Raw genomic sequence first — 26,044 nt, 5'->3', positions numbered from 1 at the left:
AAATTCAGGAGACCTTGTTTTTCAAGGGTCTCTGAACTCTTGAACATTATCATGAACATCATGGACCCTACCATGAGACCAGAAGGGTCCTTCTGACCCTTCATCATAATATCCTAGTCATCATTCTTCTGGGAAGAGCAGGTGCATTATTTTTCAGGGATATCAATAGATAGCTTTCTCTGAAGAAACGTGATACTCCACCTTTGCATCAAAATAGGTAAAACAAGAGCTGTGTAGCAGTTAATTTGACATATGGTCACCCATAAACTTGGCACTGCAGGACAGAAGATGCATCAGAGCTTACTGATGTAGTAAACAGCTATACCCTAATCAAGGTCACCGTAGAGTTGAAAATAGCCTGGAAATGTCCTAAAGACTTCAAAGCTGTCATTGGCACCCAAGATCCTGTTCATTAGCTTCATATTAGCAGCATCCCCACCATGACACTCTTTCACTCACTACAGAAGTAATTCCTGAACGACTGGCGTGGTCAGACACCTTTGACAACTATTGAACTGCTGGTTCATCTATAATCATGACTGCCCCAAGTGGAGTATTTACTTGAAGAAAGCATCTACCTCTGCAACAGAGAGAGCACAGGGGAGTACAGGGGGAAGCTGTTATGTTTGAAATACTTTTGTTCAATAGCTAGAAGAGTTGCTCAATCAAGTGCTGAAATGTTCAATTTAAGAAACAGTCAAATGGTTTGCAGACGTATTCATGATTGAACACACTGAATAGGAGGTAGCAGATAACTGGAGTCAGTTGGTACCACAATCCCACTACACAGAGGAATAACCTGAGAAATAAACTGGACTACAATGGGTTGGATTCCCAGAAACAGGACCAGTATTTCCTCAAATTCCAGTATTTTTCTTGTTTGCATGGTTGGGGCAAGAGGATCCTCAATTAAAGATACATTTGTGAGACACTTTGAAATGTGAAAAACATAACAGTTCTGCTCTGAAAACTTCCTTGTCTTGAAGTACAAACTGATGCTCCTTGCTGGCATCTGCTGCTGCTCAGGACCAGACAAACAGCTTGCCAAGTGCTAGAGGGGAAGTGTTCACTGAAGTAGAAAAATAACCGAGTCATGTATCATGACATTGATTAATTTATGTCCTTACATCTATAAATAGCACACAGAAAATAGTTTTGGTCTTGTGGATGATTTGCCACATACTAGTTGATATTTTGCCTTGCGAGAAAAATCTTTTAGTTCTGTTTGCTTTGCTTCTGGGAAGTTCCTGACGCTTCAGATCTCCACACACTCCTCAAAAATTTCAGTAGCTCTGAGAAGCGCACATTAGGGCAGAGGAGTACTGTGTCAGAGCACTCCAAACTCCAGTGCCGATCTGCTCTTAAACTTCTGCTACTGATATTCCACATTCACCCCTTAGAGTTTATTTCAGCATCTCACTGAAATACGTAGAAAGCTTTTCCTCAAGATTAACCTCATCATCTAGTCCATGATTTCTCCCCTCCTTGCAGAGCCCCTTCCTTTCAATCTATCCCTGCTGGTTAAACTTGCAAAATCACCAATCATTTTTCTCATTGCTCTCTGCAATAAGCAACATCTATCCACATCTCTCTTTAAATGTCATGACCAAACTGGAGACAGCATCCTGCCTTAAGTCTTACCACCACCTAGTTATAACTTGCAGTGATACGCCTCTGTTGACTGCCAAACATACCTGAGGCAGTTCAGTCAAGTCTTTGCCAAAATTATATATTGTTTTGGTCCAACCAGACATATTTGTTTATAAAGCAATGCTGCTCCCTAGGTCTTTTTCATCTCAGAGTGCATTACAAAGGTTGTGAGCGTTCTTCCCATTTTACTGGAACACTTTGGTACAAGAAGGGGAAAAGCTAAGGCCAAGATTCCCTATGGAGCCAATGATATAGAGCCAGAAATAGAAACTGAGTCTCCAGAGACCCAAACCCACTCACAACATCAAATGCATCAGATTCTCTTGAAATAACAACCATTAATGGTCCACGCACCTTTTCACCAGGAAACTAAAACTTTGCCATGAAAGAAACCACATTTTCCTCATCTGGCACTTGCTACTATGTCCATGTTCATTACCCAGCAGGGTGCGAGACACAAATCAGAATCTTTCTGTCAAAGCCAGAGACAACAGGCCTTGTGGACTTTGGGAGACATAAAATCGCTAGGTAGTACTTAAGAAAAAGGGTGAAAGACCCAAAGGGGGAAATTAAAGATGGCCAGCGTTGTACTTGGGCAAGTAAAGAATAGCATGAAGCATGGTGCTGCCATGGTCTCACCTGCCCTTACCTGCACCTTCAGTGAGCCCATGAACAAGACACCTGCACGTTCTCAGCCATGAACAAGGAAACTCAGCCTGGCAACAGCTTTGATCAGTGGAAAGGGGAAAATCTGGCTGCTTAACTAGATAGATGTGAAAACGTGTAGCAGGGAGAGGGGCAGGGAAAACCTAAGTGCCTTTGATAGACTGGTGATGGCAACTTGTTTCGCATAATGCTTCAGCTCTCTGTGATTCATTAGGCTATGAGATCCACTTCAGAGTGTATGCTCCAGACTGCTAGGAAAACTTTTTTACTTTCTACCTAACAGGCAGCTAATCCATACCTATCCATTGCAATATTGCTCTCAGGAGCATCCCGCATTCGAACAACAGTCATCAACAACAGAATCACGGCAATCTGTTTTTTCCCCCTCAGCTATTCTATCAGAAGAAGCACAAAGTTGGCAAGTCTTTCTCACATGCTTCCTTTCCACACTGCCAGTGGGTTTTGGCAGAGAAATCCTATAAAGAAACAAGTGCTGGAGACTTTGCAAACTTCTTGTTGCCAGTAGATGTCATTATATACCAGCAATGTACCTGCCAGCCAGGGGCCAATGCTGAAAAGGAAGAAATATTTTCTAAGTTTATAAGGAAAAAAACCCCAAGTTACTAGTATTCTGGCACTGCTGAGAATTAAGCTGTCACAATGCACAATTAGCATGTGATCTGGCTTCGAGTTGTTTATTACAATCTGCAGCTGTTATTCTGGGTCACAGAAACCCACAGAATTTATCTAAGCCACTCTAATTATTGTTAAGAAAAAGAACTCCATCAAACCACAGTTATTTAGCTGTGCAGAACGTACTTTAACTATAGTTAAGAGGACTCAAAAATACTCGCATGCAGACTAAAATTGCCTGCATATACAAGAGGATTCAGAACATACTCAGAGTAGCAAGGCAGGTACTAACATTAATACACCTCACCTTTTAATCACAAGATTGAGAAAAGAAATCACAGATACGAATGACTCCAGTGAGCTGCATGACAGCCTTATAAAGTAGATGAGGTGTTATTATACAGATGTTTAAGTTCTGGACTGAGAGGTTAAGTGCTGAGTGACCTTAACCAGATGAAGTCAGTAGCTAAGAATGGTTCCCAAGAGAGATGATTCCCAGCACAAAAAATAATAAGAAAAAAACCTGCAGATATTGCACTTTCACTTTTCATTACCAGGTCAGTTTGAGCTATGCTCACATTATATTTTATTCTGCAATAAAATAAGATCTGAGTGGTAAGATCCACAGCCACTGTCTCCAAGGAACACCAATTACTGGGCAGTTTGGGTTTTGTTTGTTTTCAGATTTGAAACTCAATAGTATCTCTAAACTTGGACATGTTTTCCCATCTTGTTACTGTCAGGATGTGCTCACTGAAAGAGCACTGCCCGCCAACCTGGATGCTGATGTGCAAAGGCTCCTGCTGCCTGCTGTTTCCCTAGGCTCTTGGAGTCACCCTTCAGCTCACCAGCTCTGGGTAAACTGGGTGGCAGTTAAGAGTTTTGGGACTTGGTGAATATGTCTGAACACCAAAGCAGCCCAAACAAGGCCTGTAACCTCACTTGAGCACTCTCCCTGCACCGGGCTCAAGGTTTCAGCAGTGAAAAGGACGCACACATCATCTCTTGGAGAGATAATTAGTTTTATTTGGAAGTTGCAGGAACAAGGACTAATTCTTTATTTATGCAAGCTCAGGCTCCACATTGTGTAAGTGTTCAGAGAGAACATCCTGCTTCTAGAAGTTCAGATGGTTGTTCCCCCTCTTTTGTACTGAAGCTGTTTTTAAGCTCTCACCTTTGGCCCTTGCTTGAACTACACTGCAGCAGCCTGGAAACGCACCCTGCTAATCTTGACCCTGACTTGCAGAATCACTTTCCTGGCTTGGACTTAGACTTGCTTCATCAACCACAGACCAGTCTGGTGATCTGGACTCTCGGCTGAACCTGGCTACCATCACTAATCCATCCTGCTTTCTTGCTGGGTTGCTATGGGATAAGCTCTAGCTGGTCAGGACCATGCCCTGCCAGTCATGGTGTTGCTCCCAGCTCCATCTCCCTTGGGGCACAGCTGGTCCTTAATGCACCCTGACACTCAGGGACCTGACTCTCAAACATTATTATAGCTCTGTGTGTCTAAAATATCACTTCCAGTCTAAGCCTTACCTTCAACCAAATCACACAAACAGCTCTTCTGGTCCCAAAATGCATCCCTTAAAAATACCCAAGCAAAAGCTCTCCTTTGCCATCAAATCAGCGTGCAATATCAGACTGCAGCTATGTCTGCAGCACCTTTTGCAGGCAGAACTGCACCCATTTTCTTGTGCCCCAAGTTACTGGATGCTAGCCAGCCCCTACCCAGAGGCATTGCAATCATGCTACTTTGATGGTAATTTGGTAAGCCCTGCTGACAGCACAGCGCTGGGGTAAAAAAGTTACATGGCTTTCAGGTCAGACCTTTCTTATATTCAGCTGCCTCGGGGCAAAGACAGAGAGCACAGGGCTCTGTGTGGATAGACTGTATCTCACAGGGTAGATTTCCACAGCTTTTCCAGAAGCCCTAAAAATGGCAATAACTCCAATTTGGAAGACAAGTGAGGGAGATAGGAAGCAAAGCCTTTGTTTGAAGGATCTAGCAGAGAAGATATACAAAGCCTGGAGGGAAAGAAGTTCTCCAGCTTCATTTTACAGGAACAAAGACTAGCTGCTTTGCTCAAGGTCAGCAAATCTGTTGGAGCCAAGTTTTAAGCCTGGGTCTCCTGCAGCCTAGCCCAGAGCCTTAACTATCTGCCTGCTTTTCTTTTCTATGCTTGGTCTTGCAGTCACTGCATCTCTAATAAGCCAAGCCACTTCAGATGTTTTATTCTCGTTAGAAATCCTATAATAATTCTTCTACATTTTTATCAGTGAGTCATTACCATGAAAAAAAACACATTGTTAGGAGAATATAGACTTAATCTACTAAAGCTGTTTCACATATTCATTGCTGCATATGTGATTATTAGCATGAAGGGAAACAGATAAAGCACAAAGGGAAAGCTTGGATACTCTTCAAAACATATTAGTCAGGGAAGTCCCAGTGTAAACCATAATGAAACCTTCATCTACCACCTCTGCAGAAGGTGGATGCTCCTGGTTAGAGTTTTCTTCTCTGACAGATTGGTTTCCTGTGGAAAATCACAGTAGTGATCACTTGACCCAATTGTTTCATGCCACCTTTCTTGTGTTTCCTACTCTTCTTCAACAGTTATAGACAGTGTTGGCCAAAGCCCTGAGTGGACTATGGAAACTTCTGTCCCCTCCTGGGCAATGAGGGTGTTAGGAATATTCAAGAGTTGTACAAAAGTCTAAGAATAGCTACGAGCAGTCAGGCCAAAGGTCTAGCTAGCTCCTATGCCATCTGCAGCAGTGGCCTTATGGGAGACTTCTCCAGCCTACTGTCCTGCTATCACCGATCGCAGTTTGCAGAGACTTGCTGACGTCCTGAAGTGAAGATGATAATGTCTTTGTACTGACTATATGTTTACAGACGTCTCTCTTTAATTAACTCATACACACTTTTTTAAACACACAAAATGTTAACCTCCAGAGCAGACTGCAAAGAGGAGCTTCAATACCTACTGTATGAAAAGCAACTTCATTTTGTTCATTTTAAACTTGCCGTCAGCTAGTTTCATTTGCTTCCCCTTAGCTTTTGCAACATAAGAAACAGTGAAAAATAATTTCCTACTGATATCTCCATACACTCAAAGTTTGACAGATTTTCATCATATCCTCTCCAAAGTCATCACTTTTCCAAGCACCTTCCCACCTGCAGAGCCTTCTCACTACTGTTGGCCTTTAGGATGCTAGAAGGGTGGCTCAGCACCATTGCATAATATGCTGTACTTTGCAAGACAAGGGCATAAGTTTTTGAAAGCCTCTAAGTTAAACTTTGTATGGAGGCATTAGAAGGGCAGGCTGGCTCACGATGTGGATGGCTGTGCCCCAGGAATGCAGACCTCATACTCTACAGAACCTCCCTTGTCAAACATGATTTCCCTGACTGATCAAAAGTCACTGAAACACCGTCTTGCTTGAATCATCCTCAAAAATGCTCTACAGCTGTTCCTTCTGCTCTCACTCCTCTGCTGCATCTACTCCTCTTGGATCAACAGAGGTTTGAAGATTTGAGTTATAGCCCTTGCAGGACCAGGCCATCTGGTCTAGCAAATACCCATTTGAATAACCTACAGAATAAAGCCAAAACATTGCCTTTCATGGTGATCATGTTATAGAATTGAATATTTGCCCATGTATAATAATCAGTTCAATAACATAAGTGTGTGCAAAACAAGTGAATGAGCACACAGTAAAGGGGCACACATTTATGAGCAGAAATATAAAAGATTATATCTAATGCCACAGGGATTAAAGACTCCAAGGGCTGAAAGATGACAGTCAACAGTGGAAATTTAAGACCCAATACAGAGCAGTGGCAGCTGAATGATACCTAACCAGGAAATCCACTTCAAAGCAGTTTACATGAGTACCTGTAGATGCATGATGTTATTTTCATTTTTTATATCTGTGCACAATTACTTGGTCTACACATGCATGTTTCTGCACATAAAAAGCATCCTCTACCAGGCTGAGATATTTAAGCCTGGCAGAACATGCTGGGCTTGAGCCATCGCAGTGCATTTCCTGGTTTTCAAAGTCACACAAGAACTCACGTCGACATGAATTAGGTTTTTAGCCACAGCTGCTATTATCTTTTGGTTTACCACTAATGATGTGCTTGGCATGTTATGTATTCTAATACTAGCATCATTTTGGCTTTAACTTAGTGATATAACTGAGGTAATGGCCCGGAGAAGCAAGGCCAGTGCCTCTGCCTGGGAAAGCACAGGATTTGCCCTCCAACAAATGCCTCAGACCTCACATAATTGCCCTACACACAATACTTGGCAAAAGCATGATCTGGCAGGTGTTTGGCACTAGCACAGTTGAAGAGCAATACTATAATAAGGGGATGATTTTAATCTTGTCATCTCAGTCTTTTCAAAGGTGAGATAACTTTATTCCATCAACACTTAGGATTTGAGCCGTGTGCTTATAAAGGAGCCCACAGCACATGCACAGCAATGATTGCACAGACCTGTTAAGAGGTCCAGCATCTCTGATCCAGTTTCCTAGCACTGGTCCATAACCATAAAAATCAAGGAAACATAAATCTGTCACAGCCAGAGTGAAAAACAAGAATTCATGCTCATGCAGCCATTGCAGTGCAGCAGGCAAACAGAAAGGAGCCATGTGAATCCTCTCCTTCCAGGTGTTCTCCTGTCTGGGAAGGGTTTCATTTCATAGGCTCTCCTCTTTTTTTTTAGGAGTACAGGTGGCAACTAGCATTGCAGACACTTGCATTCCGGCTCCTCATGGTTCTGGCTACTTCGCTCTAACAGACACTTCTTCTCATGCCAAAACACAGACACGGTACTCTGCTCCTACATGCAATAGTGATTCATTGTATGCACACTGCCTGCACGGCTTATCCCCCCCCTGACCACTTACAGTCCTACCACTTTCTGCTGCTGAAGGCTCACCTTTGCACCTGAAGGCTGACCCTGAAGATGATCTTTTGTGTTCAGGAAAAATTATACACACAAACACATTGCCAAGGCAAGCAGCTCCAGCACCAGCACGAACAGCAGTGGAGTGTTCTAGCGCAGTGTGCAGGGGGATTTCCTGAACCAGGGGAACCTGAGAGGAGCAAAGAGACCTGCCAGGAGCCCACAGCTTGCATGAGAGCAGCTGACAAGACCTGGGTGGGTCCAGAAGCAACGGCAGCCAAGCCCCCACACATATAAAGGAAACCCCTCGGGAGCACTAGCGACGGTTCACGTGCAGGCCGTTGAGGAAGGGCGCTGAAGCTCTGCGAGCTCGACCAGGGAGTAATGGTCTCCACCTGGCAGAAGGCCATGGCCTCTCTAAACTCTGCACCCACCACGACCGATGCAGCTTCCCAGACAGAGCTCCCATGGGAACACGCTGACACCCAGGTGCCAGGCTGCAGGCTGTGCCCTACTCTTATGCCAGTACCAGACAGCAGCAGTGAGCACCCCGTGGGAGGTGCACCCAGGTAGGGGAACTCCTCCACTTAGTGGCAGAGCTCTGGGAGGAGGCGAGTAGGTTGAGGAGTATCAGGAAGAGCGTGAGAGAGACTACTGGAACCACACCCTACCAGCCCTGGGGCAGACCTGTCAGGCAGACGGGACCCATGATACAGAGGATTCCCTATCCTCTCTGCACCCCGCAGAACACGGTGACTTAAGGGCTAGGGGGGTAATGACGACAAGTTCCTGCCCAGCACAGCAGGCATGTCTTCTCCATGACTCCCCCACCTACCCAGGTGCTCTTGCATAATAGGTATGAGGCTCTGCAAGTGGCATCAAACAATGACAAGGACGATGGTGATCTAGGTTGGAGGTGTTACAAAGGTTAACTCAGCCTACGCCCTATGTCAAAACTACTTCCATAAAGAAAAAAAGACCATTGTCATAGGAGACTCCCTTCCGCAGGGAACAGAAGGCCCAATGCGCAGACTAGACCCACTTAGGGAAGTCTCCTGTCTCCCTGGGGCCTGGGTTAAAGATGTGATGAGAAAACTTTCTACCCTGGTACGGCCCTTGGATTATTATCCATTATTGATTTTTCATGTAGGCAGCAATGAAGTTGCAAGAAGTCCAAGGGCAATCAAGACAGACTTCAGGTCGTTGGGACAACTGGTTAAGGGCTCATGAGCACAAGCAGTGTTCTCTATCCTTCCAGTTGCAGGGAATGATGATGGGAGAAACAGGAAGACCCAGCAGATCAATACCTGGCTCCATGACTGGTGTCACCAGCAGAATTTGGGGGTTTTTGATCATGGGTTGATCTACATGACAGCAGGGTACACCTGTCTCAAAGGGGGAAAAGGATCTTTGTGCAGGAGTTAGCAGGGCTCATGGAAAGAGCTTTAAACTAGATTTGAAGGGGGAAAGGGGTAAAACCAGGCTTGCTAGAGATAAGCCTCGGCACGGCACACCAATGTTGAGGGATGGTGTGCTAGCAAGGTCCTTCAGTCTGCTCCACAATACAGTACACTGGAGCACACTTGAAATGTCTTTATACTAATGCATGCAGCATGAGGAATAAACAAGAGGAGCTAGAATCTCTGGCCCAGTCCCGGAGCTACAATATCATTAGCATAAGCAAAACCTGGTAGGATGAGTCCTGTGACTGGGGTGCCATGATGGACGGTTCTAGGCTCTTCAGGAGGGACAGGCAGGGCAGGTGAAGCAGGGGGTGGCGCTGTACGTGAGGAGGGATTTGATTATACAGCGCTTGCAGCTGGCGATGACGTGGTTGAGATAGACTGGGTAAGGATGAAGGGGAAAGCAAGGAGGATTTTGTGGGATTCTACTATCGACCACCCAGCCAGGATGACGACCACACCAATGAATTATTCTACAAGGAATTAAGGGATATCTCTAGATCTACTGCCCTCGTCCTTATTGATGGGAATTTTAACTTTCCAGACACCAACTGGGAATATCATAAAGTGGACACAAACGGGTCCAGGAAATTTTTGAAGCATGTTGAAGATAACTTCTTGATGCAGGTACTAAGGGAGCCAACTAGGAAAGGTGCCCTCCTAGATTTGTTGTTTGCAAACAGAGAGGTACTCATGGACAAAGTGGCTGTCTTGATGACAGTGACCACAAAGTAGGTGAGTTTCAAATCGCTGGTGACAGGAGAAAAACTGCCAGCAAAACTTTCACCCTGGATATGGAGTGTCCTGGCTTCAGCTGGGATAGAGTTAATTTTCTTCCTAGTAGCTGGTAGAGTGCTGTGTTTTGGATTTAGCATGAGAATAATGTTGATAACACACTGATGTTTTAGTTGTTGCTAAGTAGTGCTTACACTAGTCAAGGACTTTTCATCTTCCCATGCTCTGCCAGGTGCACAAGGAGCTGGGAGGGAGCACAGCGAGGACAGCTGACCCAGACTGGCCAAAGGGCTATTCCATACCATATGACATCATGCTCAGTATAGAAACTGGGGGGGAGCTGGCCAGAGGGCTGTGACCACTGCTCGGGGCTGGGCTGGGCATTGGTTGGCAGGTGGTGAGCAGTTGAATCACTTGATTTTCCTGGGTTTTGTTCCTGTCTCTCTCTCGTTTTCCTTTTCATTACAATATCATTATTTTTATTATTATTATTACTATTATATATTTTATTTCAATTATTAAACTGTTCTTATCTCAACCCAGGAGTTTTCTTACTTTTGCTCTTCAGATTCTCTCCCCCATCCCAACAGAGGGGCAGGGAGGGTGAGCGAGCGGCTGTGTGGTACTTGGTTGCTGACTGGGGTTAAACCACCACATGGGAGAGAAGACTTCAGGCTGCTGAAGGAGCTAGTTAGTAAGGTCTCCTGGGAATCTGCTTTTGAAGGCATTGGGGTCCATGAATGCTGGACCCATCTCTTAAGAGCGCAGGAGCAGGCAATTCCAAAGTGTTGGAAGTCAAGCAAATGCGGCAGAAGGCCAGCTTGGCTGAGCAGGGATCTTCTAGAACATGGGTGGAGAAGGAAAGTGTATGAACATTGGAAGCAAGGATAGGCAACACAGGAGGACTACAGAGATGCTGTTTGCCACTGTAGGGAGAAAACACATGCAGACAAAGCTCAGTTAGAGTTCAAGCTGGCCAGTACTGTGAAGGACAAGAAAAAGGGCTTTTTTAGATATGTTAACAGCAAAAGGAGGATCAGAGATAACATTGGTCCATTGCTTTATGAGGTCAGTCACCTCACAAATAGGGACACAGACAAAGTCCTCTCTTCAACACTGATGATGGGCCCTGGGAAACCCAGAGCCCTGTGTTGAAAGACAGTGACTGGTGGGATGATAAACTCCCAGCTGGCTCTGAACTTGGTCAAGACTTGCTGCTCCAGCTGGATGCACATAAGTCTATGGGGCCCGATGGGATTCATCCCAGGGTACTGAAAGAGCCGGCTTATGTTTTTGCAGGACCTCTCTCTATTGTTTTCCAACTGTCTTGGGAGTCTGGAGAGCTCCCAGTTGACTGGAAGTTGGCAAATGTTGTCCCTGTTTTCAAGAAGAGTAAGAAGGAAGATCCTGGTAACTACAGGCCTGTTATTCTCACTTCAGTGCCTGGTAGAATTATGGAGAAGGTTATTCTGGGAGTTACTGAAAAACACTTAAGAGACAACGCAGTCATTGACCGTAGCCAGCATGGGTTCATGAAGGGAAAGGCCTGCTTAACCAACTTAATTTCCTTTTATGACAAGGTCACCCACCTGGTTGACCAAGGGAAGCCAGTAGATGTGGTGGGTCTGGATTTTAGCAAAGCCTTTGATACTCTCTCTCACAGTATCCTTGTGGACAAAGTGTCCAGCACACAGCTAGACAAGTCCATAATATGTTGGGTGAGCAATTGGCTGACGGGTTGGGCTCAAAAAGTTTTAGTAAATGGGATGACATCAGGCTGGTGGCCAGTCACCAGTGGGGCTCCCCAGGGCTCAATTTTAGGGGCAGTGCTCTTCAATGTTTTTATAAATGATCCGGACACAGGAATTGAATGTACATTAAGTTTGTCTACAATACTAAACTAGGAGGAGCTGTGGACTGCCTTGAGGGTAGAGAGGCCTTACAGAGAGATCTGGGTAGATTATAGAGCTGGGCAATCATCAACCATACGAAATTTAACAAGAGCAAGCGCAGGATTCTGTACCTGGGACGGGGTAATCCTGGTTACATGTACAAATTGGGGGATGAGAGGCTAGAGAGCAGCCCTGCAGAAAGAGATCTGGGGGTTTGGGTTGATGGCAAGTTGAGTATGAGTCAACAGCGTGCCCTGGCAGCCAAAAGGGCCAAGTGTGTCCTGGGTGTGCATCAAGCACAGCATAGCTAGCCGATCGAGAGAGGTGATTGTCCCACTCTGCAATGCACTGGTGCAGCCCCAGCTTGAGTACTGTGTGCAGTTTTGGGCGCCTCAATATAAGAGGGACATCAAACTATTAAAGTGTGTCTAGAGGAGGGCAACCAAGATGGTGAAAGGTCGCAAGAGCAAGACTTAGGAGGAGCAGCTGAGGTCACTTGGTTTGTTCCGCTTGGAGAAGAGAAGGCCGAGGGGTGACCTCATCACAATCTACAGCTTCCTCAAGGGGGCAACAGAGGGGGAGGCGCTGATCTCCTCTCTCTGGTGACCAGTGATAGGACCTGAGGAAATGGAATGAAGCTGCATCAGGGGAAGTTCAGATTGGACATTAGGAAAAGGTTCTTCACTGAAAGGGCGGTTGGTCACTGGAACAGGCTCTCCAAGGAAGTGGTCATTGCACGAAGCCTGTCAGAGTTCAAGGAGCGTCTGGATGATGCTCTTAGTCATGTGGTTTAGTTTTAGGTAGTCCTGTAAGGACAAGGGAGTTGGACTCAATGACCCTTATGGGTCCCTTCCAACTTGAGATGTTCTATGATTCTGTATCCCCAAGCTCCCTTTTTAATCAAGCCAGCAATGTACAGCTGAAATATCTTTGCTCTCCATCAGCAACAGCACTGACATCAGCCATTGGGCAGACATGGGGCACAAACACACCAGGTACCTAATACACTTCCTCCACAGATGAGGACAAGCTGCCTCAGCTGGCATCAGTACCAAATAAACAAAACAGGCTGGCCATAAACTCAGGGATCTCCGTGACTACACATTCATTTGGGCCAATCAATGTTGTTTGGCTATCCCAATCAAAGAACTTCTGCACATACTGTGGGGTCTTTTTTATTTTTTGCCCTCCAATCCAGACTTGCAGACCTATTTTTCCAGGCATGACAATAATACAGATGGAGTGATGTTTTCCAACACTTTTCTGCAAAGATCAAAACATAAGAAAACAAGAACTTGCTTCAACTGCAGCACAACTCATATTGTAAACATCGTGTTTCCCATCAGACTGCTGACTCTCACGACCTGCCAAACACGAGCTGGTTTCCAAAGGCTGCATCCTGAGTCTCAAAGGCTAAATAGTGGCTGTCAGTGGGAGGACTGCAGGAAGATGGATGCAGAAATGTGTGCTTTATAGCCCCCATGTCTCTAGCCTGGCTCGATAATATTTCCTGCCATGAGCAACCCTCATTTAGATTGTAATTTTATATGATGCATTACCACTATATACAATCAATATATCATAATCATAGAAAGAATAAATGAGAAGATGCAATGGCCATGAATGCTGTGTTCTCACTAGTAGAGCATTCTTCCTTTCAGACCACAATCCAATATTATTTTAAATTCCCTGAGCAATCAGGTAGCCACAGACCCCCTGGAAAACAGCTCCACAGATTCTTAATCCCATTTTCAGTGTGAACCATAACTTTTTCCTTCCATCCGTCTCCTACACCCTCCTGTCAATATTTTTCCATTGTTCCCCAAAACTTGAAATTTCATTTTGGTGATAAGGAAAACACCCACAACCAGGTGTGATATGGAGCTACAGAGAGAAACAGCTACTCCTCTGCAGTCTAGGTCTGCAGCCTCATTTTGTTGTGGTGAATGGGAAGTTTGCAGCCAGAATTGCCTGGAAACCAACATCTTTTTCGTGCAGATTAGTCCAGACATGCTACTTGTTTCCCATTGCTGATCACCATTGAACATATTTTCCAAGACAGATAACGTAGCAATTTTCAGTGGTTATTCTATATCCTCAGTTTTAACCTCCAAGTCTTAATACTCTGTCCTGCCTAATATTTGCAGTAAAAAAATACTCTGGCTTTTGTCCTCCAGGTTATTAATAAAAATATCTGATGAAAAGAAACAGTGTGTCAGTCTCCTCATGACCCAAATTTAATCCTGTTGAAAACTCAATAAACTCAAAATTATACTTTCCCTTTGTTTATCATCCTTCCAGCCAGCTGCTCTACTGCATTACATGAACTCACTGCTGCTTAATCAAAGATTATGATTTCAGTGTGATAGCATTTTACATGGCCAATGAACAAAGGAAACACAAAGAACACGAAGAGGAAAAGCAATGAACACTCAAAAGCTTTTCTGCAGAAGGAGGCATAACACAATACAAAAGTTCCCCACAAAGATCCAACTGTATCACATCTCTTGCATCCCACGTACTCCAAAAGCAACCTCTGAGCTATGGAAGGCAACATCAAGTGACTGTCTTAATTACTGCAATGAAGGATTATATCTTACCTTTTCTCCTTTTTCTCCTCTGCCATAGGCTCTGCCCTAGAAATTAAAGAAGAGGGGAAAAGATACATTTGATAGCAAGAATGTCAAATGACACTATAAGTATATATTTCATGTTTTCCTTGTTATATATGTGAGATATGTCTATCCATATATATCACATCTATAGATATACATAGACACACAAGTCACAGGACAGCTACTATAGGGAAAGTTATTTTCTTTGGGCATAATTCCTTTATAATAATTCAGTGACAAATTAAAATAGAAAGCCTATCCCCAATTCTCCTACTGCAGCCAGGAAAACATCTTATTTTCTATTCAGGGCAGAGTCTGATATTATATTTCCAAAATCAAAGATGCCAACGACCCTTATTAGAATGAATTTTACATAGGGGTAAAGATTTTCTCGCCTAAAAACTCAGTCTGGCATTTGCATTAATTGCAGCTGGGGAAAGCTGTATCTTGGTCATCTGAATGTAAAAGAGTTGAGAGAGATTTGCATCTTCCTTGTGTTCAGTTGCCTCATACTGTCCCCGCCGGATGTGCAGCTGTGCTATAATCAAGTATACCCAAGTTACATATTTTAATTAGAAGGCCAATACTAAGTCAATTACCAGTTGTTTTCAGGGATGAACCCACCCATTTCCCCCCCTCCAAGAAATGCCGTTGGGTGCCAGAAAGATCAGCTTCCCCCTGGGATAAAGGCCCAGCAGAGGGAACATATTCAATAGGGCACATCATTGACATTGTGAACAAATTCTCACCATAAAGTAGAAAACAACTACTTGTATTTCCATTTCCTTACATAAAATCATTCTGGTATTTCTTACTTACTGACTCTCCTTTTTCTCCTCTGAGTCCAGGAAGCCCTTGGCTGCCGCTTTCTCCCTTGAAAGAGAAGTAAATACCACGGAGTTAATTCATTCCTTTCTTGACAGTCATAGAAATAACAGATGAGATTTCCTCTTACACCTCCATGTTGGACTCATTTGTGAAGTGTGCTGCATTAGTGTTTGTATTTTGTGGTTGCTTTGATTTTTTGGGAAGCAGTGCAACAAGGGTTTCACTGAGATTGTGGATGCTTCTGGTCCCACCAGTCTCTACTGCCAAGATTTCAGCTCCTGCCATAAGGACTGGGTGTACCTCAGTGCATTTATACCGACTTGAATGTCCAAGTTCTCAGCTTGATTTTATATTCTATTTTTCATACGAAAATACTGCCGGAAGCCTCCACGGTGCACTGGCAAGGCAGAGAGCTTTCTCTTGTGAGGTACTTCAAAAGTCTTTATTTTCTATTAAACCAGGAAGGACTTGGAAGGGCGGTTTGCGTAAGACCTAGAGGTTGCACGCCCAAAATATGGAAAAAATAAACCTGTAAACATTGTCAAGATTTTAGAGCTATTTTTAAAAAAATTCAAACCCTATTGTTTTCATTCATGCTAAATTTTCATGACCAGCTAACTCCTCCCTTCCTCTTGCAGAAGTGTGCAACACACAGAGAGTTGTTCTCTTTGCTTGCTCCAGTGGAAGAGAGGGAAAGGAACACAGAAGACGGACAGTTGAAAGCATACAAATTATGATGAGTAGAGGAATGAAAACTGGAGAAGAAAATACATAGGGAGGAAAAGAGAAAAATGGTCAATCAACAAAACAAACAAAACTTTTTCTTCACTTGTCTCCTAAAAAGGACAGGGGTGAAAGGGATAAAGAATCAAAAGACAACACATCCTTTCATAAATATTCATCAGATACAGAACTAAAAGTGGTGCCAAAACCAGTAAGTGCAGAAAAAATACCTGCAAATCATTTTCATATACTGCTCTGCAGTCACAAAACTGGAAGAAAGACCAGCTGAGGATATACCCATTACTAAGACTAGTTTAAGGCTATGTGCAGCGCTACCAGCAGTTTCTTCAGTTGCTCTAGCACCAGGAGCTGCTGGAGAGCAGAGGATTCTGCCCACCCACCTCTACCTAGCTCCTGCCTGATTCTCACCCAAAAGGTATATACCAGAAATATGCTGTGCTGAGCTCCCCATCCATCACTAACAAATACAATGCCCTCACCTATATGTATCTCCCATTGTCTTTTGCTTGTAGGGAATTTAGGTACTTTGGACTTCAGTGTAGACATAGCATCAAGCAGAAAAAGTCTCAGACCTGGAGCAGGACCCTCCAGTACTATGGCAGCGATAAGTCCAATGACCCCTGTACTCCTCAAATCTCCCCACACAGACCACAGTAGGATTTAATTTTGTGGCTCTATTCAATCTGCTCTGATCTATGCCCCAAAAAATGTGCTTAGCTGCACCAGACACTGAAATGTTTCTCGGGATCATGCTTTCTTTGCCTCAGATGAAGACAGGCTTTTGAAAGCACAGAAAACATGAAAGTTTCTTTCTTTAGCCTTTATAATTTTTTTTTGCCAAAGGAAAGAAACCTCACAGAGCAAGCAGCATATATGCAAAATTAACGTCACAGTCAATTCAAATAGGCTGTGGCAAAACTTGTAAAAGTTTTTATGCAACCATCTCTTTTAAGTCACTTAAAGTACATCAAAACTTCTTTCTAATTTGGAGGAAAAAATAAATCCTGCTAGAGCATGTCTAATACACTGGACTTCACAAACTTCCCAAAGGCAGGTAAGCAAAGTCATTTCTATGATGTGGACAAAAACAGTTCTCACAGAGAAGTGATTTTCTGTAAACTCAGATCAATAGCAGTTCTGGAAGACAGCAGAAGCCTGTTGACCATCAGCCCAGTGTCCCAACCAGCCAGCCTGGCTGCCTGCAAACAACAAAGCATGCAGAGCAAGTATGGAAGGAAAATAAAGTAAACTGGGCTGTTGTTAACATCTATAGTTTATCAGGAGGACCCAGCTTCAGGCATGTTAGCCAATTCTTCCAAAGCTATTTCCTGCCTCACTCTTCCCCAATACCACCCTTTACTGTATCTCCTTCCAAAACATGTACGCTGTGTCTCCATGCACCACCTTCAGTGTGGCAGCATGGATGAGGCAGAGGTGTTCATCTCTGAGGGATTTTTTCACTTTTTCTAATAACCACAAGCACTCCTGTTTTGCCCTGCCTTGAGAGACTTAAATTTTAGAGGAACAGAAACTCTTTATCTTCCTACACTGGTTATAGACTTCATATATTTATACACTATGTATTTATGCTGGTCAGATGGTACCATAAGAAAAGCCTGTCCAAACCTCCTCCCCTAAAAGAAGGAATATGCTACGGGAGCTCAGGATAGCAGAGTCTGAACACCAGTCTCTCCATCTTCAACTCAGATAGACAACAGCCACATTCACTTTACTAACAGACCCTCAAACTGACCTTTTTTCTTTTAAATAAAACAGAAATAACCATGTAGCCATTATTCCTTCTTTGGATAAAGAGTGAAAAAGCCACCAGCTACTACTGGTCTAGGGAAAACAAAACAAAACCAAAACCTGTCTTAGCTTACACAAGGAGCTTCACAGTCCTCCTGCCTTTATCAGCCTCTCCAAAGATCCCTGTTTTGGAGCAAAGGGAGGTGTTTTGGTTTTTTAACACTGACCTCTCTCCCTATTAGTATCCCCTCATGGGACTCATTTCTCTGGTGACTCCTGCCAGCTGTGTGCTGTTTTTCTGATACACCTAAACCAGCTGCTTTCCTGGGTTCTTATATGGCCATATAGTCTCTCAGAGTTTTCTTGCTATCAGCCTGTAAAATATTTTTGGATAATGCTCAGGTACCTGCAGCCTACCTAAATATCCCTTGGGCCTCAGTTATTTAGGGGTAGATTTCAGCTTTGTAATTCATCCCAAATAAGAGATGCTCAGTAGTGATGATGTCTATAGAGAAAATGATGAATTTTGACTCAAACTCCTGATGTCACTCTGTTTCCACCTTTTTCTGATAATTTCTTTCCTTATTCACTTGTTTGCTCCCACCTCTCTGTTTAGTCAATGAATGCTTGGTCTTTTCTTACGCTGTACTCACCTGTTAGCCTGTTCTAATCAAACCTAAGAGCATAGTAGAGATCTTATGATTTTTTTTTTTTTTTAGTTTTTATTGAAGCCCCAGTTCTTGTATTCAAGTAACAAATGGAAATCTTTGATATTTGTTACCTTAAAAAAAAAAGCTTTACAGCCCTCCTCATTACACAACAACAAAGCTTTAAAACACAGCCCTTGCACCTTAGAAATGAGGAGCCAACTCGAATGATCCTAAAACATATTATGGACATTTACAACCTCATAATGCAGAAGCCACTCATATTTTTGTGGGGCCTTAGTCTTCCCTTAATAAAGTACCAGGTGATAATATTGGGGAGTTGCAAATAGCATTCACTTTCTTCCTCATGGCCAACGTTTTAGCCTGGGTAGCTCGATAATGTTGCAGAGACAGAGAGGAGGAGATTGACGTTAGTTCCTGCACATAGAGCAGGGACTGTGACAAGCTGATCCTTGGCAATAGCAATGCAAGAACTGCTGTCAAGGGTGGTATATGTTATTTAATCTTTGCAAGTCAGGAGCAAAATCTATAACTTCCCTTGTTTAGCAGATAGAGAAGCTAAGTAATTTGTCTCAAATCATCACATTTGTACCAAATTGTTGTCAGAGCCTGGATTTAAATGGCATCATCTCCAGCTCCCTGAGACTGTGACACTTGTGACTGCCTTGGCTGTACACAAGTCTTGGATCACTACAGCCAGGGAAAAGTCACACGCTCCTGAAGAGCTCTTCAGCAACCTACCTGCAGGAGTGGGACAGCCATTTCAGGATCTGTTACAGAAAACCTGCTGATGCTGTGCTTGGATATACACTATTTTGTATTCGACTAGTATCTCCTGCACGCCAGCAGAGTGCCACATTACATAGTACAGACATCCTCACCAGCACATAGACCTTGTCAAAGCAGTGAAAGACAACGGGATGTTGCTGCAGGGTGCTTTTATTATTATCATCATCATCCTTCTGCAACCTCCTCACAACAGTCATGGCTCTGCCATTCTTCAAAACAGCCCATCATTATTTAAGCTGTCACAGATTAAAATAGAAAGTTATTTATATACGGGTGGAAGCATAAGGAAACATTTTCTGCAGTTTCAGTCAGGCACATCTGAGCATTAACGCGCCCATGTTCTTTCAAGCCAGCAGAAAACATACTCCAAAACACGTCTCCTCATCATCGAAAACTTCTCCCTGCAGATAGCAGACCAAGCCTTGCCAAAAAAACACAACACATTGCTGAGGATGTCTGCCCTCCCAAGACCAGAGATTTCTCCTTTGCCCTCCCACAGTGTTTCATAATAACTGAGTAACTTTTGGTGGGATGCAATTAGTTTATTCACCAAACAGGTATAAATTCAGTGACTGAATTTGCAAAAGTGATTTGGGTGGAAATAGTTTTGAATACAAATTGTTCCCAAACATCTTTTTAATCACACAGATGGTGAAACTGAGAACCACCAACAACAACAACTTTCACCTCTTCAGCAATGTTATGGATCTTTGTTTCCCTCCAGTACAAGTGCTCCCTTTAAGTCAATTGTATCACAGCTCTATTTGTAACCAATCACAGAAGGAAAATGTGCGTATGCTGAATGTATGCATGGGCTTATCAAAGAAGCTTGCAGAATTTGCAGGATAATATAGAGGTCGCACTGTGAAACTTGAAGCAGAGGTCATAACCACTCTCCTACCCTGTTATCTAGAAAGAAGAGTCCTGAGAAAAGTGGCCTATATTTAACATCAGGTCGTGACTCAGACAATCTTGCTAAGGATAACAGATTGTGACTAATCCTTTACCCTAGTCTCAGGAAATTTTGTAGAGTGTGACTGGGAGGCTGCTACCTAACCTATGGATATCTAGTACTGCTGAGCAAGGCACAGCACAGAAGCAGCACATGGTTTTCCAGGTGACTTGTGAAAGCTGTTCATGACCTAGTGAATAACACTAACTTGCAAAAATGCCAGTTTAGAAGCTACAGGAAAAGATTTTTGGAACACACACGCTCTAAGAATGACATAAAGCAGCAACAGAGAAGCTCAATTGCAAGCCTGGAGCAAAGATACAAGATGACCAGAGTCTCCTGCACTTCCAGGCTCATCCAAAACTATCTGAACATAGTTATATGCCAAATTGACTTATTTCTGAAAATCAACTCCTCAACTTACTCTGAAACTATTTTCTTTGTTGTTGGTTGTGGTTTTATTGAACAAATGAACTAGCACATATTACTGACCTTTTGACCTTTAGGACCTTCAGGGCCAATTGGACCTCTCTCCCCCTAAGACAAAAAAAAAACCATGATTAGTCAGACTGATCTTCTCATTATACAACAGAGCAAGCAAGGGGCCCAATCTGACAGCAGCTGAGGACAACAAAAATGTTCTCAGGCTTTAGTGGAGAACAGACTAAATATGACATGCCCTCAAGAGCAATGACAGTGAAGCTGGCTTGTCAGAGGTCCCATTCACAGCTAATATAAGCAAGCACACTGCTTTTAAAAGCTATGAGATTTTTTCAGTGTGCCTACATGTACCTCCAGAATCTCTTCCTTTTTACTTGAAGAAGGATGTACATAACTGGGCTGGATAAGAATAAGCACTTTGTTTTCAAGGTTGTTACCAGGACTACCAGCCTGACCAAAATCACTGAATTAGGTAAAAAGAAAAAACCTGGAAAGACTGCCATTACCTCTACCAACATCCCACCTGCGAATAACACATGCCTGGCTCTTTCTATGAAGTGCTTTCCACCGCTAGGTCTTAAAGTGCTTCACGACCAAATACAGCCCTTCTTATAACTCACTTGCATGGTGTCATACCCTTATTTCCAAACCCATCCAGCACATCTCAAATGAAACACACTCATCTCAACACTCACCTTTTGTCCAGGAGGACAGGAGCAGTTGACAGTCTTGAGGTGGCCAACTTGCTCGTTGCCAACAGTGGGTCTCACTTCCAGGGGAGGTGCTTCCGTCAGGACCGTGACCTGGCACTACACCCAAACACTCAAGGTCATTACAAAGCCTTCGATGCTAGAAAGCTTCCTCTTCCACCCACTTTAGAGAAACCACATAGGCATTACGGGATAACTCACAGCTAAATGAGTCATAGTGAGGAATGAAATCCTACAAAAGCCATTCATTTGAACAATAGGGAAAAATGTGGCAAAATGAACAATGAATCTCTTTAACCAGGATCAAGGGGAGAAGAGTGAAAGGAGGATGGAAGTTTCTAATGAGAGCTGGGCACAGGAAAGTAAGCAGCAACTGGCGCTGTTTTAGCTCTTCCCAAATAAAACCAGTGGGAAACACATTGAATATTTCATGCTGAATTTCTGTTGTTCTATCATCACTTCAGGGTTTTGTTTCCCCTGACAGTTTGACAAGGAAAGAGCAGCTTGGAAACTTCAAATTCCTCATACTCATCCCTCTGCAGTGATCCTCTTCTGGCACTGCTATATTACCAATTACATAGTTAGGTTTCACTCAGCATCATTAAAAAAATTATAATCCCACACTGTCGTATATTCCCTGATTTATGTAATAGATTTCAATGAAGAGTGTTCATGTGAAAATGAATAAATGACAAAAAGAAGCTTACTGGTCCAGAGGGAATGTCACAGCAGGTCTCCAGCTCAGCATGCCGAGAATCACAGTAAATAACCATCCGCTGAAGATCAAACTAGAAGACAAAGTGAGGCAACAGTCTCAGAGACAGTAAATTATTAAAGATCGCATGTCCTTTTGCTTGGATATAAACAGTACAGACGAATACAAACAAAAGCCGGATGGGGCTAAATTCATAGTGATTCTATGGATCCTGTAGTCAATATCTCTCTCTCTCTGTATCAATAATGGACCAATATCTCAGCGTGCTTCAAGAGTGCTGAGCTAATGGGACCTGGAATATGCCTATTAAAATTCTGGTGCAGGTTTTCATACAAATTTTAATAGGCATATTCCTGTAGATAGGCATGCTAATCCCCATGTGCTGGCCAAATTTCTGTCTTAGAAGACATATTCTGACCACCTTCATCCTTCCTAGAATTTTGTCTAGACATAAAGTTTGTTTTTCTCCTGTTTGCCTTACATCTTCTGACCATTTACCCGTGCATGAGAAATCCTATTAGCACATTTTATATGCACATTCCATCCATTTTGCACAGCTAAGAAAGATTACAGAAGTCTCAAAACACCAAACAATCACAGCTAAGTTATACCAGGTTAACACTGCTACTGGACAATCAGCGTGCAGGTCTCAACTTAGGTTCAACTGGAGCAAGAGTGATTTAATATCAGGTACCTTTTCTGAGGAACTGAGACTATATCATGACTCTCCTGAGTTAACAAGCTTTCTTTTTTTCCCCATCTCTTCCTATGACAGCTGGAAACATTCATAATGTCAAGATCAGACAGCAAAAGACTTTTACGTGTGTAGTGCAGTACCCAGTCCTATGGTATTTGTGGATGATTTTGTCTCTGATTTTAATGATAGAACACTCTTGGACTGGACAGAAAGATTAAATTAATTTATTATTTTTAATCCCTATTACAGAGATATTGACGGTCTCGCATAGAAAGACAGCAACTCTTGTACATGATGAGATGCCAATCTGTCTTAGCTATGTAACACAGGTAACGTTTCAGTGATGCTTCTTCAAGAAAAGGGTCAATTAAAACATAACCCCCAGAACCCCATTCACATGCTGCAAACCCAATGCTGAATGTTACCCCAGCCTTAATCGGCACACGCAGTACTTACATCAATGGGGACGCTGTCATACAAGCGTTTGCCAATCACAGTCTTTCCTTGAATGTCAATATTTTCCCTGTCTTCAATAGGCAGCATCTGCACCAGTCTGCAGTCTATGTAAAGTGAGACAGCCTTTGACTGAATGCTGAGGGCAATTTTGTGCCAGTTGCGGTCAAAAAGGTCACTGACTTGTGCATGTCGGAAGACCACTCTCACGGCATCCTTGGTGAGCCCAATGGCATTGTACTCCACAGCTTTGTTCTCTCCGTCCAGTCGGATCGAGACCTACAGGCAGACAGAAATTATTTTTCTAGTAAAGTACAAAGCCTCCTCCTTCCTTCTGCCTGCCTTCCATTGTGACTGACATCCCAAAGTCAGGGATGGTACAGCACGTGGAGAGAAGCCCAAGCAAAGAGTAGAGGACAGAGTTTTGTGTGAGATATGAAGTTGGACAGGGAGCCTACACCTATTCTAGTCAATAAGACAGGGCAGGGCACAGGCTTGGGTGCAGACCCAGGACCATCTAAAGATTCTCTTTTGAGTACAATCCTTGGCATGGTTTCAGCACGTGCCACCTTGATGCCTCCCAGGCAATGCTTGGGCATGGTTGGGTGGTAGCACGTCAGAGGCGTCTACCCAAAGGCAGATAGACAAGGCTGAGACTGTTTTGGATCCCTCTATCCCGTGCACTCTTCCACTACTTCCCAGCAGGCTCTGTGCTCTTTAGTACCCATCATATGTCCTCAACCGTCCCATGGGGTTTGGACAAATCCCTCATTGCCTGGTATGAAACCAGTCCGCTGAGTTGTAGCACTGCCCACACTTTATTTCAGATGCTTTGAACAGAAAACTGAAACACACAATAATGAATATGCCTTGGGCTCAGAGGAGACCTAGGACCATGTATTACACAGCATGGACACAGCCAGGCCATGCCACTTAAAGTCAGTGCCGAAGATTGGTTCCTGGCCTAATACGGTTAATTAGAAATAGAAGAGACAACGCCTAGGGATACAGGAAAGTTAGAAGGGTTTAAGGACAGATGGCCTCAAATGTCTTCCTTTCTGACCAAAATAATCAAGTGTAAGACACAAGAAATCAGGTCCTAAGTGACCATTCTTAAGCATTTTCAAGTGAGAGTGGGGAAAAAAGTCTATTTTAATTCTGTATTAAATGATGTCGCTCCACTCGATCACTCTGAATCAAAATCCCACTGCTGCCTCCCTCCATCTTTCTCCCTCTATATGTCTCTCTCTGCCTTTCTCCCCCCACAACCCATTCCTAACAACATCTTGCTATGCTCACCCCCACTGTGTTGCAAGCTATGGAGCAAAAATAGACTTTTGAAGACATTGTACTTTTAGTTCATTTACAAATTGATTTTTTCTTTTACCAAAGTCAGGCAGTTACCAGCAAGCAGCAGGGAATGGAGCAATGCACAGAGCCAGGGGAGCAAACAGTGCGTCTGCAAGCTGCAGAGCTGGAAGGAGTTTGGCCACATCTGCACCGAGCTGTGTCTGATGTAAGCAGCCCAGGGTAGGCTGACTCCAGATTTGACCCAACATCTCCATGGAGCTGAACACCGTGCTGGCTGGAAATGCCCACTTGGATCAGTATTAGCTCAGAAGTGTCTGCAGTCTGTAAGCTATGCAGGTCTGCAATGTAGTGGCCGAAGCACTACCGACTTTACATGAAACAAGGCTCATGAGACTCTAAGGCACTTCTAGTACCACAATTTAAGGCATTTTTGAAAATATTACTGAAGCTCTTGAGTGCTTTTTTCTCTCCACACCTAAGCAGTTCCAGTTTTCACCTGTCTCCAAGAAATACTGAGTGATATACACATTCTCACTCTACAGGAATTAGGAATGCATGTAGCACAGTAAATCAGATTTCATTTAACAAAACGCAGCTGATAATAATTTTCATAAGAACCTTTTACCATTGTCTGAAACTCAATGCTAACTCCTCAAATTGCACCTGTCCTTCACTGTGAGGTCCCAAAATCTTTTCAAATACCAGTCCCAAAGTAGTAATACTGCGTTATGTGGCTACATGAGCCCATGCCAACAGCCCAGTTTAGAGCCATGGGTAATGCCATCAGCATCATGTTTGCACTGAGCCGAAAAACATACAGCCCATCCAAACCACTCCCTCCTCCAGCACACTCGAACCCCTAAACTATAGCATGCTGCTAAGAACATGCTATATAGGAAAAGACAGCCCTTTATTACACTCTTATGGTATTTTTCTTCCGAGAACCTGAGAGTACTTGACAAAAATTACTAGATCAAATTCTGCAACAGCCAGGAGTCAGGGTTGTGTAGCAATAATAGGTGTTACATCCACATCCTAAATAGGGAACCCGTAATGCCTTTGCATGATATCTAGAAGTCTGTGCAAAAACTTGACATAGCTCATTGCTCTGTGGTACATCTGTTTGGCTAGCTTTTTCCAAACAGGCAAAATATTTTCCCTAAACAGAACTACCTGAACAAAACAACCAAGAACCCATGGGTAGTTTCAAGAGCAAGGATGGCATATTTTTCTCCCCCTTTCAAACTAATACATCCATCTGCGTGCTAACAACAATCAAGGTCTATGCAAACCTTCCTCCAGGGTTTGAATTAAATGTAAAGGATTTTCAGCAAAATTAACTGAGAGACAGGCAAAGGGATTTTTACTAGTCCACAAGGAAAAAAGAGTGGGAGGTTAAGGCAAG

At 43.4% G+C, this 26,044-nt stretch overlaps 1 protein-coding gene across 1 annotated transcript in view; it reads right to left on the bottom strand.

Annotated features, from left to right (window-relative positions):
* The window catches only part of COL22A1 (collagen type XXII alpha 1 chain), a 226,528-nt gene that overhangs the window by 114,769 nt on the left and 85,715 nt on the right, over positions 1–26,044 (bottom strand). The window contains exons 8-13 of the mRNA XM_087734610.1: positions 23,332–23,607; positions 22,171–22,251; positions 21,449–21,562; positions 20,805–20,849; positions 15,402–15,455; positions 14,568–14,603 (exon numbers count right to left, since the gene is read on the bottom strand). Coding sequence (XP_087590736.1) covers positions 14,568–14,603; positions 15,402–15,455; positions 20,805–20,849; positions 21,449–21,562; positions 22,171–22,251; positions 23,332–23,607 — 606 coding nt within the window. The remainder of the gene's footprint in view (positions 1–14,567; positions 14,604–15,401; positions 15,456–20,804; positions 20,850–21,448; positions 21,563–22,170; positions 22,252–23,331; positions 23,608–26,044) is intronic.

This window comes from Nipponia nippon, unplaced genomic scaffold (genome assembly GCF_047370975.1).
Source record: "Nipponia nippon isolate SJK-2023a ecotype South Korea unplaced genomic scaffold, ASM4737097v1 scaffold_1, whole genome shotgun sequence".
Lineage (NCBI taxonomy): Eukaryota > Metazoa > Chordata > Aves > Pelecaniformes > Threskiornithidae > Nipponia > Nipponia nippon.
Note: the sequence above shows the minus strand (reverse complement) of the source record. Positions and strands in the feature narration are given on the sequence as shown.